Here is an 18,512-nt window from a genome sequence, read left to right as displayed (position 1 = left end):
CTCCTCAGGTGGTCATGAACTGATCTTTACTTACAGTGATCTTTACTTCACTCCCCCAGTCCTCATCTTGCTCTCTGTCATCTTGAGATGTGCAGGAAGAGAGGCACCATTGAAGACTGAGGCAAAGAAGTTGTTGGGTACCTCAGCCTTCTCATCTGTTGCTACGAGTTTATCAGGGGGAGTACACCTTCTTTGTCTTCTTTTTTCTGGTTAATATACCTGTAGCAGATCTTCCTGTCATTTTTGTGTTCCTTGCCAAGCTCAGTTACAGCTTCACCTTGGCCTTTCTCATCCCCTCCCTGCACAACCAAACTTCATCTCTACACTCTTCAAAGGTTACCTGTTGTTATTTATACCGTCTGTGTATGTGCTTCTTTCCCTGTAGTTTGACAAGCACTTCCCAACTCAGCCATGCTGATCCCTTGCCTCAGAATCACAGAATTTCTAGGTTGGAAGAGACCTTTAAGATCATCGAGTCCAACCCATGTTCTAACACCTCAACTAGATCATGGCACCAAGTGCCACATCCAGTCTTTTTTTAAACACATTGAGGGATGGTGACTCCACCACCTCCCTGGGTAGATGATTCCAGTATTTGACCACTCTTTCTGTGAAAAACTTCCTCCTTAATTCTGGCTTGTATCTCCCTTGGCACAGCTTGAGACTATGTCCTCTTGTTCTGTCTGTTGTTGCCCAGAGAAAAGCCTCCTTTGCCCTATTTCTTACTCCTGGGGATTGCTAACTAATTGCACTCTGTAGAAGACATCCTTAAAAATATACCAGCTCTGTTCCACCTAGACCATTGTCCCTGAGGGCAATATCCCAGGTATCCTGCTGACTATCACCTTGAAAAGCTGAAATTTTGCTTTCCTAAAGTTCAGGAGTCTAACCTTACTCCTTATTTCACCCATATTCCTAAAGACAGCAAACTCCACCACTGTGGCCCAGACTGCCTCCAATCTTGATATCCCCAGCTAGCTCACTGGCATTGGTTACCAGCAGATTCAGTGATATCCCCTCTGGTAGGACTACTATCTGGATCAAGAGGTTATAATGATGCTCATATCACTCCTGGGGGAACAAAGATGTTTTCGAACACTGTCAGAACACAATCATTCCTTCACTGTATGGAAATCTACTATAGTCCATGTGTTTTATTTGATCTGTATCTGTGTGAAAGTGGTAATACTGAAATGTGTCAAACACATCAGCTTTTGCCATCAGAGGAAAATAAAGCAAACAGTGTGTAGACATAGGAGAAGCATTTAACAGAGGCTGGTGCACAGTGAAAGCTATAATATTTGCCATTGCTGTCATTCTCTTCTACAGGTAGATACCTCCTCTGCTACTGACAGTTCCATTCTCCACAGCCACAGAATCAGATTGAAAAAGCTGCTGTAGATTCACGAGCCCACCTAAAGCTATGCTGTGCTTTTCAGAAATGTGTGCACTGTTACAGAGGTTAATTAAATCTGCTCTCAGACAGGTAAAGCTGATGGGGGCTCAGCAACATTCAGTTGCAGACATTGGGATGTTCAAAAGTAAAAGTACTTTGCAATTTTAGAATTGGCAGTGGTTTTAGATCATACTTCTTATATTGAGATCATCTACCCTTTGCTCTTAGTGTACCTCCAGACTTTCACATCTCAAAAAAATACAAATTGTATTCTGGCTTTTCTAATCTTCTCCCTATATAACCTTGCAATATCCTTATAGTCCTCACAAATTACCTGACCCTCCTTTGGGAGATGATAGATTCTCTTTTTTCCCCCAAAATCCCAGCCCATGTTCTCTGTTTAATCAGGCTGGTATTTTTCCCTGATGACTTGTCTTTCTACAGTTGGGGGCAGCCTGGTCCTAAATATTTAACAATTCCTTTCTAAATCACATCCAGCCTTTCTAAACTCCTTTACTCTTCAGAACTCACTGACCACTAAAGGGACTCTGTCAGTCAATGTTCTAAGCAGGCCAAAGTCTGCTCTTCCAAACTCTCTTCCAAGGTGAAAGTCCTGCTGGTACCTCTCCTTATTTCACCCATTACTGAAACTAACATTTCCTGGCCACTGTGTCCAAGATAACCACTGACTACAAAATCACCCACCAGTCCTTCTGTGTTCACAAACAAGAGGTCTAGCAGGACACCTTTTCTGGTAGGTTTATTTACCAGTTGTGTTAGGAAGTTGTCTTCAATACACTCCAGGAACTTCCTAGATTGTTTTCTCTTCACTGTGTTGTGTTTCCAGAAGACATCTGGCAAGTTGAAGTCACCCATGAATACAAGGGTCAGCAATCATGAGACTTCAGCCAGCTGCTTGTAGAATGCCTCCTCTGTTCATCCTGGCTGGGTGGAATAAACCAGACTCCCACCACCCTGCTGTCCACCCTGCTTCCTTCCTCCTGATCTTTACCCACAGGCACATCCCACCACCTCTCCTGCTTTCCCTGTGTCTTCTAAAGTCCTTATAGGTATCTATCGCAGCGCTCCAGTAATGAGAGTCATCCCACTACATTTTCATAACAGCAAATACATAACTTTCCTGTTGTACAATGGCTCCCAGCTTCTTGTGCTTGCTGCTCATATTGTGTGCATTGGTGGAGATGCACTTCAGCTGGGCTAATGGTTTTGCCCTCATCACAAGCCTGCTACCCCCAGACTGATCTCTAGTAGCCTGGTCTTATCCCTTTCCTCCTCTGAGCATGGTTTAATACCTCTCAATCAGCCCTGCTAATTCCTGGGCCATAGTTTCTGTGAGTCTGTCTTGACTGAGTTAAGAAAAATATCTATAGGGTAGGTGTGTTGTAAAAATTTGTCCTGTATTCAAAGTGAAGTGCCTTTGTTGAAGATAATTATCACATCACAGTGTAACGCTAAATGAGATCTCTCAGGTTGGTTGAGAATTTAACCATACTGACATTTCAGGATTCAGTAGTATGTTATAGTTCTACTATTGACAGGGTGAAGTGAGAAGATGCTATCAGACTTACATTGTACTAGCTCTAGTCTACAAAAAATAAATGTCTTACACAGATGAAACAGTAATTACCTCTATTCTCTCATTTTTCAAAGACTAAGAAAGAATGGTAGTTTTCTCAATCATTGCAAAAATATTTTTGAAAGAAGCCATCTCAAAACTCAGGAAAGGAAGATAGAAAAGAACTGATGTTCCTGAAATAAGAATATTTTTATAACAGGAAAAAAAATCAGATGGCATTTTAACAACTATTTTGGCATAGATCTCAATGCAGTATATGAAAAGCTGACATGATCTTATTTGCAGATTTTCTTTGTTCCTTTGACTACAGTTAGAAGAAAATACTTCATAAAATGCATTCTACTATCATTTTAATTGTTAGCAAGCAGAGTTGTCTGAAAATAGCTTTATACATACAGCTTATATACAACATGTACAAAAACACAACAACAGACACTTCCAAAATGTGCACATTGTATTAGCAACACTCCTAGTAAATCTCCAGACAGATTAACTCATTCCCCCATGCCATGCTACAAGAATTTGAAAGGAGGTATATAAAATTGTTTACTTACTTGAAACAGACTTTGCATATTAGGTCTGGGATATAATGAAGCAAAACTGTGCTGATTTCCTGACAACAAGGAGTTATAGTCTACCTCTGAACACCTTCCCCTCACAACAAAAAGGAACAGACTGTAGCTTTCCGTTCTGCCAGAAAGCTGGTTCATGCTGTCCATACCACAAACAGCAATTTAAGACATTGAGGGGGAGAGCATGAATCAAACAGAAAACATCAAATCTACTACAATTAATAACTATTTTTCCAGTAGGTCACCTGTATCATGTGGTAATGTTCACATCAGAAAAATTCATTTTGGAAATAAAAACTACAGTGGATTTAGAAGTTCTGTGAAAGGCTATGCAGTGTAGAAAGATTGTCAAACAAAATGAGGAGCAGGGAACCACAAAATCCCCAGCAGAAATAAACAGAAAACTTAATCACAGTCAATGATAAACACCAAGAATTGACAAAGGAAGACTTTAAGCATTAGTGCTTTGCAGGTGTAAAATATTTGTGAGTGAAAAGGACTTAAGACTGATCAGAAGAGCAGGATCCAAAACCATGTCTGGCATCCAGGAAGAACTAGTGATATAAAATTAAAAAGTACTTCTGAGAACATGTGGGCATGTTCTCAGAAGTAAGGCAAGAAGAAAGAGAAGAGACAAAATGAAGAAAAAGAAGGATGAGGCAGTGTTAGGCAGTTATGGATGTGTCCTGGTTCCAGCCAGAAAAGGGTTCATTTCTGCAGTCGCCAGGGGGGACATGACCAGGACCTCGGGTTTACTCTATACCACCTCATGGCAAAGCAGGGGGCAGGGGAGGGATGGGTTCCTTCCAGTCAGGCCAATGGTGAAGCGAGTGGTCCAGGAAGTGCCAGGTTCCCTGTGTTAAGTGATTGCATATGAATCCTTCACTTCTTGTTATTAATTTTAATAACACTCTGTTATTAATGTTATTGTTGCTACTGTTTGTTGCTTATTTCATTGCTGTTTCTAGTAAATTGTTATCATCTTAACCCTTGATATGTACCTTTTGTGCCTCCAATTTCTCCTCACCTCCCCACTGCAGGAGAGAGTGAAGTGTGGAGTGAGACAGCGGCACATGGTTTGGAGTGTTTCAGTGGGAACACTAAACAGGGGAATTCCATTCCTAAACTGTGACAAAAAAACAACTTTCTAAGCCATTCCACATAGATTTACAATTCATGTCAGTCATCTCCTTTGTATAAAGACTTCTAAGGAGCCACTGAAGACACAGGGCAACTGCAACCAGCTCGGGTAGGCCATATGGAGCCAGTCTAAACTGAACTTGGTAAGTTTTCTCATTTGAATGCTGCACACAACTTTAAGTGCATTACATCCTCCTATAGGTCTCACCAGCTAGATCTTGCCGCTTGACATTAAGAACTTCAATCTGTTACTTTGCCTTTTTTTTTTCCTAGATATTTAGCTAGAACACTTACAGTTTACATCAATATAAGTTCTCACTGCTTTAAAATTTGGATAGGGATATAACTAGTCTTGAAAAAAGAGGAATTGCAAAAGAAATTTTGAACTTTAGATGATTGTCAGAGTTACAAACAGAACTAAATAAGGGCAAGTGTATTATTAAGGACAAAGGGAAAAATGAACGGATACATAGCATTAGCACTTCATCTCTTGAAATAAGACTAGCAACTAATTCCAAAGTCCAATCTAAATTTCTAGTGTACTCTCTAGTATTCACCTTAGAGAAGTCACTGCAGAAGAACAGGATACAGTGTTGTGACAGAGACAGATCTGTGCTGGAGCAGTTCCACCCAACTGTAAAGAAAAACATACTTAAAATTACATTTGGCTCATGAACTGACCATAAAAAATTACTTCCACAAGGTGCCTTTGTCTGCTATTACTGCCCCTTCTAAGAAAGACACTGCGAGCACCTTCTCTCTGGAGCTCAGACATGAAAGCTAACCTCTCACCTGGCTTGGGAATGATTATTTGTCAGATTCTATGCCACTGTATAAGGGGGGGATTTAGCTCTGACACCCCTCTTCAAACTTTTATATGAACAGCCTTGTATAAGTAGTGGCAATAAGCTTCAGTCATCGTGTCTATTTGACTACCTGCGCTGACATGTGAGCTGAATAAAGAAAATATAAATTAAAAATAAAAGTTTAATGGAATCCAAAATGCCTAACAATATTAATCATCAAAGCTAGCACACACACCACAGAGCTAAAGTCATGCAAACTCAATTAAAGCAAAACATGAGCCTGGATCAATATTCAGTTAAAAATACATATTTTGATATCAGAAAATCTATACTTTTTACAGCAATGTTTTATCAGATACACTGCTTTCCTTTATGTAAAACATATATCAGCATCTCCTTTAAAGTACAATATTATGTCAGTCAGTTTTGTTTTCTCTCAATAAAACATACTCTTCACTTCTAAGAGTCAGATGGTGTGAAATAACCTCATATTGGCCAGAATTTAACAGACCCTCTCTTCTGAGGAGTGTCTAAGAACAAGAGCCAAAAGTGACTTACAAGCTGCAAAGGAAAAGTTCAGATTTGTTTCACAGTCAAAAATCACACTCATTAGATCATAATGACATTTCTTGTTTCAAGTTGTGCCCATTCAGTTGTGTCATGGTAGTTACTGTGTTCCTGGTATTGCTTTTCAGGGAAGTCATTTGAATGGCAGAAGAGTTGCACAAGTAGCTGGCAGATCTCTCTTTCTGAGCTTTCTTCTTGCAGCAGAGCTGGTTGTTGAAATGTCTTCTAAAACTCTCACTGAGGAAATACAGTGCGAATGGGTTGACACAAGAGTTGCAGAAGCTTAGCACTCGGGCCACTAAGGTAACAACCATATGTCCCATTGATGGATCAATCTTATTGTAATTAAAGGATCTGTACATGTATAGCACGTGGTTAGGAAACCAGCAGATAGCAAAGAAGCCAACAAAAACTAAAACAATTTTTGCCAGACGCTTCCGAGTTTCCATCTATAAAAAGATGAAGAGAACCCAAATGAACAACACACAGAGCTATCCCACATAACAGGTTTCATTAAAATATGTAGCATTTTGATATATTAGCTTCAGCAATTATCATGAGTAAGGCCAGCAAAAACGCTTCCTTCAGGGCCTGAATTACTTTTGCTATCTCATTTACTTTCCTTTTCCTCTTTCAGTTAACTTTCAGTGAACTTTCTTAGCTGTTTGCAGTTACAGAAGGTTGCTCTTTCTATATGATATACACAGCAAGGGTGATTCATGACCCAAGGAAGCACTGGGTTTTAGCCTGTAAGCATGCACCAAAGGGTGTTAGGAAAGGAACCTTTTCTGATGAGATCTCAGTGCTTGGCTCAAAACTTAAGTTTTAGTTAGAAAGCTATTTAGAAATAGCTTCTGGCTTCAAAATATAGAGGTATCATGAGATACTAGGGTGTTAGCTACACAGTGGTACTCATATCCCTTTGTTTTTCACTGAGGGTCTCAGCTTGCACCTCTCTCCTGGGGAAACCACCAAAATTGTATTATACCATCTGAAGCATCTTAATTCCAGGGTAAGGTGAAAGGTTCCATTAATTGCAATAACATCACAAAATGTACCTGAATTGCAGTGCTAAGGCATAACAGATTACATTGTAGATACTGAAAGTGGCTGAAAAGATGGCACAGTAAGAGCCTACACAGAGGTTTCAAACTGAGAGAGGGAGATAAACTGGCTGGGTAGAGGGCCCCAAAGAGAAACAGAAAATTTCCTCATATTCCTCCTAAAAGATTTGTTATGTATATCAGGTATGAAATTTTGCAGAGGAAGGAAAGTTTTGTACTCTGCTCAATTTTCTGGGAAAAAAAGAAAAAACAAACAAGTGAATTTATTCTAACATTTTTTCAAAACCTGTGAAATTAATTGTTTTCTTAGGTCTATCTAAACAAAAAACTGGGGAAATCAAAAAATATGGGAAAACTCTTAACATTCAAATTTGGTAGCATTTGCACTCAGACAGATTGCAAGAGCAGACTAAAAGGTGCAGAAGTATAGTGTGAATATCACACTTGGCTTAAAGAAACATGAGCTGATAAGCAATGGTCTGAATTTATTTCCTCTTGCTGGGAGATATGTAAGTCCACCAGAATTTTCTATTCTTCAGAGCCTCATAGATTAACAAAGAGAAAAAAAACTAAGTAGAATGAAAAAATGTGTTCTTGCTTTGAAAATACATGTGAATTTAGAAATGTGGTATAAATTAAATATTGTTTCCATCCAGAGGGTTCAGCCAAAAGGCGCTCTCTATATTTCACAGGGAAATAAAATAATACATGAAGTGCTAATATATATGTACTTTTGACAAGAAACAGACTAGAGTAGAAATGAAATGTAGCTCGAAAAGGACGTAAAGGAACATAGTCTTTTGAAAAGAATGTGTGCATGCAAAGAAATTTCTGAGTATGAAAGTAGTTGTCTAAGTTACTGGCAGAGAAAACAATTCAAAACTGTTTAAATTAGCATAATTATTTTTTCCCTATCAGTACTAATGCTTTTGCAAAGCAGCTGAGGTACTTTCACTGCAAAAGCTGTTGCTTGTACATATGTGTGTTCCTGCTAATGTTACTATCTTGTTGCTTCCTGTGCCTTACGGGAAAGATTGGCTTTGTCTAGCATTTTGTAATGGTTTGTCTCAAAGATATACAGAATCTACACCAGGAGTTTTATAGCATCTCTAACAGAAAAGATATTAGAAAAGTGCAAGTTCAGTATTGTATCCAAGTAAAAAAAATCAGTTAATGCTCTATGTTCATGTTTCCAGCACTCCTTAATCTGAAAAGAATCTTAGATCCCCTAAGTAAAGTTTTCCCTGCCTATGTCAGTTTTCTCATTTCCAAGGACAAATAAAATGACAATTCTCAAAACATTCATGTAAGATTTCTTTTCTAAAATGACTGCCTATAGAGGCAGGTGAAGCCACCATCATTAACAAAAAAACCATCATTCCTCAGTAAGAATACAAGTAGTGGTTACAGTAACAGCACATACAAACATATATACCAATCTCATTTGCTGTTAGGAATGTGCATTCATGGCAGTGAATTTATAATTTTCCTTGTTCATATTCATTTACATACTGGGCTTAATATTGAGTAATTGTGAAAAATCTTGAAATAATCCTAGGTTTATTTCATGTGGAAACTGAACTAATCCTCTGCAAAATCCAACAACTTGGATGTTATAATTCCTTTACTTTCATTCATAAGTGTATACAGCACACAAGTCTTTTACCAGGATGTAAAAAGCAAATTGCTTACCTGTCTTTTGGAATGCTCACTGTGTTCCCCAGGGATGTTGTGAGCACTTTTTATTAAACTCTTTGCAATATGATAGTAGTAGATAGTGATAATTACAAGAGGGACAAGGAAATACACAAGGAAAAGCAGCACAGAATGGATCTTTGGGTGCATGTCATCTGTCATGGGGTATGGTATGCATGCTGTGAAAGTGGCATTATCTGTGTCATTGATGTGAGCCAGTTCAGAGAACACTGCTTCAGGAACTGCCAGGAGCATGGAGATTACCCAGATGGCAGTGGCTTTGAGACAAGTCCACAGCACTGCACTGGAGGTCTGGATGTCCATGGGATTTACAATTGCTTTGTACCTGAAATTGACCAAAATTCAGACAAAAATTAAAATGTATTCAAATTCAACATGCAATCCACAAGCTTACTTCATATCTTTGATTAAAGCAATGTCATATTTTTTTCTAATTTGAAATGTCAAGGGGCTTTTAATCTTTCTTTAACTTGCATTCTCTAAATCTCCACCTTTTTTTTTTGTATACACTCATCAGAGGAGGCAGAAGAAGACCTGGATGCAACCTGTGTCTGTAGGTGCCAATTCTGTGCCAGTGTGGTGGAAGTGAAGAATCAGCTATGGCTCTACCCTTTCCTTCTTCAAATACCCAAATATCCACATGTGCATCCTACTTCGATATTCCACGTGTACCAGCACATGCACACTTAGTGTTTCCTTCCTTCTTTCCTCAGCTCCTGAAGCCCAGGGCTCTCTCTTGCTGCCACCACAACTTTCCCACTACAGGACATTCCCAGCCCCCCTCAAAGGAATATATGCATCTTCATAAAGTCAGGCATTTATGACTCCCAATGGCCTGTGCAGAAAGTATAAACTCCTACATAAAGTAAACATTTCCACATCAATAGCTGGAAGCTGCTGCTCTACACTGCATTTTGGAAAACAATCTCATAATGTATGATTGCATATAAACCTTTGTGGAACTGATAATTTCATAGCCTCTGCAATGGAAATAGGAATAATTGCAGAGAATGGAAATATCACTCTAGAGCAAAGTAAAATAAATTAATAGAAGTAGACTTTGGTCAGAATTTTTTTTATTTAAAAAAATCATTTCAGGAGGTGATACAAAGTCAAACTTTCCACAAGAAAATGTAATTGTTATAAGGACAAATAGAATTTGAGAAAAATATTTCAAGGATGCCTTAAAGCTCCACTTACATTTTTAATTTATTTTAATTTTTTTTAAATGTAAGTAAATTATGCTTTAATATTTTTATTAAAAACTAAATCTTAAACAAAGGTTATACAAGACATTTCATTTTGTCTAAGCTGTGGCAATATGGAAGCTCAGGGGATTTTTCTTAACTGAATTAATTTTCTTGTTTCTACTTTCAATTTGATTGGGATGGCTGTTACTTCTTCTGAAAGAACAAAAGTTTTGAGAAATGGAAAAAATTATTCTTCTTTAATATTCAAGGAAAGGTTTAACAGCATAAGGACAGTCAGTACAGGTTCGTACTTCAGGTACATAACTTTGCTCATCCTCAAGTGTTTGTAGTCTGTGAAGAAGTATGAATCACTTTCAACGAGTGATTCAGATTTTAGTTCTATTAAATCACCCTCTAGGGTGCTTGGGTTTTTTCTCTGCTAGCTACACAATGAACTTAGATTAAGGAGAAGAGTAAGTTAGATGCCTCTACTTTGTGATAAAATTCCATATCCATGTATGTAGATAGATGTACATGCCTATAGATGTATAAATACGTACGAGTATGAGCAAGTGACTAAATACTTACCAAGGATTAGTTTATACCCAAATATAACTTGGTTGCTGAAGGGAATGATGATAAATGAAACTGTGATCCCAAACACCCCTCAGGGCTAATTTGCAGGTCCTGACAGGTAGTTCATAGCCCTTCAACACCTTAAGCAGATGTTTGCAACTGGCTATGCCATGAAAACATCTGGAGCAGAGCACTATCATGGTACCCAAGGAAACCTTTCCTTCACAGAATATGTCAGTCAAAATGTGTGTTGGGGTTCTCTTTCTCAAGTTTGTGATAAATCATATGATCATTAAATAATTAAAAATAATAGCTATTAATGTTCATATCCTCTCTAAATTCAGAGATCATTTTTACTGTATTTTCATCCCTATCATGGAATAGAAAACACAATTCAGCAAACTGTCTCTGTTAATTTATAGTTACCATTTCTGCTAACACATAGAGAGAAACTCCCTGGACACCAAGGTGCAAAGAAAGCCTTTATACTGCCATAGGGAGGATAGAAGCTTCTGCACAAAGCATGAATACTCCCCAGCACAAACTGTGACCTTATTATTCAATAATTGCTTCCTATTGCTGTCTGCCTTTATTTCATTACATAAAGACAGACCCTCTATTTTTGAGATGATGTCAAGTCCTTACGTCTGTTCATTTTTTAAAAAGTTTGCATTCTTAGGAGAGAGCCAGTTGGGGATTTTGGGGTATTGGATAAAAGCAATGTTTTGTTGTACAGATTTTTTTTCCTCTCCTTTTCCATTTCATGGCTTCAAAATATTTTGACCACGGTCCTATGACCCAAGTAAATGACCACATCACAAATAATTCTTTTAACAGCAAATTGGCCTAGTTAATCTCTAAATGGAATAATTTTTCAGAAGTCTTTACATTAGCAGAAGATGTGACATATATTTGTACTTTGGCATATATTGCTGTTTCAGCAAATAGTATGCTTTTCCCTGAGCCATAACTTACTCCAAGTGGAAAGGCATTGAAGCAGAGTGCCCTTTTTCACAAAACAGATGAGTTTAGTGCAAAACAAATCCCTCCTTTCATTCCACTTGCTACTTTAGTGGCTACAAGGTGGCACTCTTCCTAGGATCAGCCCTTCACAGTACTCAGTGTCAAGAAAAACGCACTGTGTTTTACAAAAAACCTGTCATCTTGTTTATATCTTTAAAAAACTATAGAGTGAAAAGAAACAGGTTACAGATAAAATGAAATGTAAACTGAGTGGAATGAGAAGTGTTCCCAAAGTGAAAACCCAACCTCTTCCTTTGTATAAAACCAGCGCAAGGCTAAAACATACCACCAACCATTCAAATTACAAAGACCATCCATTTATTTTCCATCAAAAAAAAAAAAGTCAGTAAATTAGACTAACAGGGCAAATTAGTCAAATTAGTAAGTAAATTCATATTTTCTTTTACTTCACTGATGAAAAAGAGAAAATTGTAGGCTGCCATGAAGTTCAGGAAATAATTATAAATATGCATTTGGTTTTAATTAAAAGCTGTCACGTAAATTCTGTCTTCATATATCTTCTGTCATTATCACTGTTAACAAAGCAACCCCAGCTCAGGAAACTCTTCCTGCCTTTGGAGCTGTGGTTTCTGCCAACAGATACAAGCACAAACTTGCCCACTCTCTTTCAGCAGATTGCTTTAAAATGGGAAAAAAACATTATACAAAAAAACCAATCTCCTCCCTTCTACACAATCCCAAAATAAATTCATGAAAAGAATATCCTCTTTCTCTAGAGATAGAACATTTTGCTACCTTCTAAACTCTAATCTATTTTATCTACTTCTCCTGACCTTTGTTTTCAAAGACTTTCTAAAGGTATTTCTCAGCTCCAAATTAGAATGGAAAGCTCTATTCCTGTTTCTGCTGCATCCACAATGCTGTTTCCCTCCCACACAGCTGATTTCAAAAGAAGGAGCTCCTTTACTAGACCTGTGCTGTCCTTCCTTTGCTTTCCTACATCTTCTTCTAGAGTACTTTGTTGTGATGACCTTAAAGAAAACTAAAAAGAAAACCCCAAAATAACTAGTCAATACTTAGGCAGCCACTGGAAAATAGCCTACCATTCTAACTTGATTAGCCTCAATATCTCCTTGCCCTTTTGATTCTGCATGGTCTCTTGCCCTTTTTTAAAAATGCTTCAGGTCAAGGACTTCTTCTTGCTGTTTATATAGTACCTACCACTAAGGGGACCCTAAATTATCACCTAATTTCCTACATGACATCACAATGAAAATAAATATAATAATGAAGTGTCAGACCCCAGGCAGGGAAGTTTCACATTAATATGCTTTAATTTTCATTTTAATCCTGGAGCTGGAGGGGTTGGTACTATCTGCCTCATTATAAATAAGCTTTTTAAAGTGATGTTGTTGTGTCATTGTACTGCATTTCCTGCAAACTAGAGTAATTTATCAAAACCATTCATATGTTAGTCTTTTATTGTGTCCCTGCATGGTGCTTTCAAACACAAAAATTTTAACAACATAAAAGCTTATAAATATATCCAAAAAGGAAACCTCGTTGTGTAATCAATACTTTTTAAAAATACTCATATCATGTCCAGTTGCAGTCCACTCTACAGTAAAATGAAATTTTGGATGTTCCAAAGCCCTTTTCCTTGTATGGGCAGTTCTATTGGCCCAACTCCTGCTGAATCATTAAGAGCACAACAATTTATCTAGCTGAAAACATTGTGGTATCATTTTATCACTGGAATTGAGATGTGCATTTTTCTATTTTGTTCTCATAAATTCTTGCAATGTAAAGTACATTTCTATTTTTTTTTCCAGGTAATGTCAATATTATTCTGTGCTTATCTCTTGAGAGCAAAGAATTGCATTTACTCAGGAATGAGCATCTCTGAGGTCTGATAGTGAATACAATGAACAATATTTGAAATGCAGACTAGAAGACCATGTGCAAACACACTTAAAGTCAATGTCAATGACATGTGTTCTGTTTCTCAGGGGGAAAATCTTAAGATTTTCCTAAGTGGAAAAAGTTTTCCACTCTGTAAAAATACACTCTGTTGAGCCAAAGACTATCAATAATGGTTCAACGCTTGTTGATGATTTCTCCACCCTGAAAAGAATCAAACCTGAAGTTTCCCAGGATGGTGGAAGGGGTTTTTTCTGTATGAAGTGTATTACCTGTCCTGTCCACCCAGTGTTTCAGAGGAGAAATCCTCTCTTTCCTTTTCATTTTTTCTTCTCTTTCTACTTCTGCTACTCACTATTTGCCTCACATCAGCTAACTATGCTTCTTATGAGCTTGTGCAAATCTTGCAATGCCAGCTCATTGCCTGCAATCTGGACTTTACTTCTACTTCTCTAAAGCCATTTATTGATACCTGCACTAGTTAAAAGCACGAGTTAAAAGTTCCATAATTAATTTGTTCAATTCTGCTCCTGAAAACAATATTAGTAAGTTGTTTCACCAGCTATTATTCAGAAAAGTTCATATATGTCAGTATTTCCGGTAAATTTATATTTAAGTTTGATAATTTCAAGTCACTGATGAACATGTCTTAAGCATATCTTAAGACAGACTAATAGGTCTTCATTAGAGTTGCAGTTTCTCTAAGTTTCTACTGTGAAAAGGAGGCGAGGACAGAGGAGAACCAAATCTAATAAAGATGCTAAATCTATATGAGCAAACTAAACAGTGCCACAGTCTATTTTTAGGCCTGGAGGCCAAACATCCATGACTATTTAATTAATCTCTCTAATTGCCCAGTACAAGACCACCACATCCAAACAAATTAGGAAGTTTACACTTCTGTTGGTAATGGCCACTGGGCTTGTGTTTAATCCTGAATCATGCCTAGAAATTGTTTAGAGAATACTGATTGACCCAGGTCAAAACCACCTCATGGACCTCTACAAAACCAGTTTGACAAGTGTCTGACTGCCAGTCCTCAGTCCCATGCCCTGGCACTGTTGAATATGGGTTTGTGCATATATAGATAGATATACACAGACATATGTATGTGCATTAAAAAAAAAAACCACACACACTTTCAGATGCCTGAAAACATCATCCAGCAGCCTTACACAATGGCTGGCCCATCCCAACCCACTGTGCCCATTCTTGACTTTTAAAATAAGCAAGCTTATTTCCCCTGCTGTTCATGCCAGGAGCTCCCTGGATTGCATCTACTCTGTTTGCACCTGAGCTTCATTTACAATCCATTGTAATGCACAATTAAGTGCATTAAGCACTGCCAAAGTTAAGGGGTCTGATCTCAAAGTTATGTTTAAATAATGGCTGGGGTACACCAAAGTCATCACCCTTCACAAAACTGCCATGGCAAAGGCAGCTCTGGCATGTGCCTCTCCAGGAACAAAATGGTGCAGCCAGGGTGTCCGGGAGCCATTGCCCAGGCCACTAGACAGTGACTCAAAATTAACATTTCACCTGTGAGGAGAGAACTTTATTTTTAGCCTGCTGCATCACACAAACAACTCTATATACTATTTCCCAAGGGAAAGTATAAGGAAGTTTAGCATGAGTAGTTTCTTGGCTTCTATCACCTTTCTCGACTATTTATCTCATTCCAGTGCTAACTCTGGATTTGGATTGTGCTCAGGAGGGGTGGAGGAATGAGGGGAAAGTCAGTACCTAGGCTAGATATTAGGCCTTGCAATGTGTGCAGCCTGGACAAGCTTATGTACTTTTTGGCTTTGTCCCCTGGTTCTCTTTTCTCCTGTTAAAAAAGCTTAGAAAACCACAACTAACCTTGTTTAATTCTTTCAGGGTTTATAGTCTCAATCCTGAAGGGTCAAAGAACTTGGAGAAAAGAGAAATCCATTTCTCCAAATGAGTTTGATCCAAATCCCGTTGATACCCCAACCTTTAGACTGATGACACAGAGTTGCATGCTTGTCTGCATATTTACTATGTGCTTACTGCATGTCTCTCAGCAAAAATATCTATACATACTTGAATGAAAAAGATCTCATAAAATCATCACTGCTGGATCAGAGGGCCAATAAAAATATCAGCTACAGAAACTAGAGTATCTGAAAGAAGAAATCCCAAGTGTAAAATATGCTTAGTGCTATTTTACCTTTATAAAGTTTTTGTTGTTACAAAACAATTTCTCCCATTTCATTGATGAATTCGGTTATAATCCAGGCCACAGCAGATAACATACTGTTGTGGAGAACATAACATGGTCAGATAATTTTTAGAAATGTTACAAGCCAGGAAGAATTAAATAACCAAACCTCTATTAATATACCCAGAACAGACTTAGATTTTCCCATTTGAGAATATAGACCCTAAATCTCTAATTTCTAAATTCAAAAATCAGCAAATTCATCTATTTGCTCCAGTATTATCATCTAAAAGCTCTACTTTCTCTCTTTTAAACACATTTCCAGTTCAATTTTATTTGCAACTTCTGATCTTGGGCTACCCTGTAATCAGTGTAGATGGAAAATACAGAAGTACATACCATGGTAAAAAAAAAAAAAAAAGGAATATAAAAACATTATAGAGGGAAAAGTTAATGTAGCAATCCTTAAAATGCATTTAATCAAATAAACTTGGAGCCAAAACACAAGCATGAAACTATTCTTAAAAAACACTATGAAAAGCAGTTGGAAAAAATGAAACAATATTTGGAATAATCATGTGAAGGAAAAGATAAAATTATGTGAGATACAATTACATCATATCAGAATAACCCATTTCTCTTATGTTTATACACACACCACAATTTTATTTTGATATATGCTCATACAAACCTAGAAATACACAAATCTACATGCAGCAGCTGCAATTATGAAAAGCTTTTGTGGACTGTTTATCTTGTTGTTATCTTGGACACCTGAAAAGTTGTGTCAACTTAGTTCCAAAATATGCTTCTCTTCAATGGACACCAAAGTAGGTTTCCTCTTTTTCTACAAATTTAATGAAGAACTTACTTGCTATTTGTAATTACACTGTCAAATTACATTGAATCTCAGCATGGTTTAGAAGCTGCATGTTTAGACCTAGGGATTGTGACTACGTATACCTTATTTCATTAATACAGATAAAAACCCATAAAATAATTTAGCACCAGAAATATATAGTCTGGTTCTGCAGCAGAACTCATATCATAAATACACAAGTTCTTCTGTAATTAACCAATTTAAAATGAAGATTCAATTAAATTATCCCTTTCAGGAAGATATTGAAGAGTTCCATCACACTGCAGAGATGTATTATTTATTCTCTAACAAACTTATAATGTGAAATCTTTTCCCTAGACAAAGCTTTGGTAGAGCATACTTGATCTTTGACATCATTTCTGAGGATCTGCTAAATGCTGACTTGAGAATTCCAGCATTCCAATTCATATTAACCCATTGCAGTGTAATAGATAAGGGAATCGTGTACCACATTATGCTGAGGGGCAAACAAATAAAATAAATGAATGGTGATATCCATGCTTGTTAAGAATTGGGCTGGATCTGCTGTTTAGCAGCTATTTTGTCTGTCACAGACACAGGCTTTTACTGAATAGCTCAAAGCAGCAGGAAACAGGAGGGATGGTATTGAAGCTGTTTCTCCCTGTTTAGGTTGCAGCCTACAAAAGGCAATCCAAACACCGCCATTTGCAATAGTTAAAACAAAGTGGCTTCTGCCAGCTCAACACAGGCACTGCATTGATCACTGACTGGGATAAACACCACAGCCATTTCTCACTTCACCATCCTCAACCTAAGCTGTTTCTCTGTGGGTTGGAGAGTACACACAGGACATGCACAAAGGCAAGAGTTTAACAGATGCATGTGTCTGTATGAAGTTTGAGAAACAGTTGCCTAACTTGGCAGGAAAATGTTATTTGCTGAGAAATCATTTTCAGCTGTGCAAAGACAGTCACAAGAGGAACTTCTCCAACGGCTGATTTGAATTGCCTGGCTTGGACAATATTACCCTATAATAGTTAACTCCTTAATCTACTCCAGACATAAAATTATTTCCGCAATCTCTAGGTCTAAACATGTTGGGGAGGGGGTGGTTCTGCTATCTCTCTTTTTTTCTCGAATATTTTACATCGTACTCCTTTTATCTGCATAAGATAGATATAAATTAATTGGAAAATTATTGAGTGGGGACAGGCCTCATTGTCTCATTTGACAAAGGTTTTCTGGGAAGCTTTATTTTGAGAGTCAATTTGCATGTATGAACTAAAAGGCAAGTTGAAAAAGTGTGACAGACAAAGCTTGCCAAACCTCTCCTAAATTTCTTTTGCATTGCCGGTTATTGCATAATTATAACCATACTGCTATAGCCTACAGTGAGAGAAACATCTGGACCATCATTTATTTTCATGTACTTTGCTAATTCATTCATTCAATACACTTACCTCAAGTGTTACGGTATCTAAAATAAATATTTATAGAATATCATAGTTCTACTTGGTCCGTGTATTTTTGTTTTCCCATCTACTGTATAGTGCTAAGGAATAGTTTTTCACTTATAATCTTCCATTTTACCTTTGATTATTTTTTATTTATTATTTGATTAATTATAAGTAATTTTCAATATGTCATTTATTACTGTTTTACTCAAAAGAAGTCCTTAGTTCCTGACTATCAGCTATTAGAGCTCAAAAGGAAATCATGTCCACTGTCCTGCTTCACCTGCTTCACTACATGTAATAAGAAATGAAGATTTTATATTTTTCAATCACTGTATTTCAGCCTGAATCAGCATCTGCCATAATAAAAGAAGAAACTAAAAATAAAGTGTGAGAAAAGTAAAAAGAAGTTTTCATTAAAGTGATATTACTAATGAAAAAACCAAAGAAGGGGTTTGGCAGAAGGTAGTAGGGCAGCTTTTCACACTTCAGAATATTTCCAAAGTT

General features: G+C 37.3%; 1 protein-coding gene across 3 annotated transcripts in view; it reads right to left on the bottom strand.

The window, feature by feature from the left end:
- NMBR (neuromedin B receptor) overlaps positions 1 to 18,512 on the bottom strand; it is a 33,003-nt gene that overhangs the window by 8,931 nt on the left and 5,560 nt on the right. The window contains exons 2-4 of one of the 3 annotated variants that reach the window (XR_013181388.1): positions 8,835 to 9,183; positions 6,070 to 6,527; positions 3,327 to 5,339 (exon numbers count right to left, since the gene is read on the bottom strand). Coding sequence is in view for 1 of the 3 variants with exons in the window: in XM_054630317.2 (XP_054486292.2) it covers positions 6,126 to 6,527; positions 8,835 to 9,183 (751 nt within the window). In the remaining 2 variants the exon portion in view is untranslated. Of the gene's footprint in view, positions 1 to 3,326; positions 6,528 to 8,834; positions 9,184 to 18,512 lie in introns of those variants that run through there. The other 2 variants (XR_013181387.1, XM_054630317.2) reach the window with 2 other exon arrangements.

Source organism: Agelaius phoeniceus, chromosome 3, assembly GCF_051311805.1.
Source record: "Agelaius phoeniceus isolate bAgePho1 chromosome 3, bAgePho1.hap1, whole genome shotgun sequence".
In the NCBI taxonomy this organism is placed as follows: Eukaryota; Metazoa; Chordata; class Aves; order Passeriformes; family Icteridae; genus Agelaius; species Agelaius phoeniceus.
Note: the sequence above shows the minus strand (reverse complement) of the source record. Positions and strands in the feature narration are given on the sequence as shown.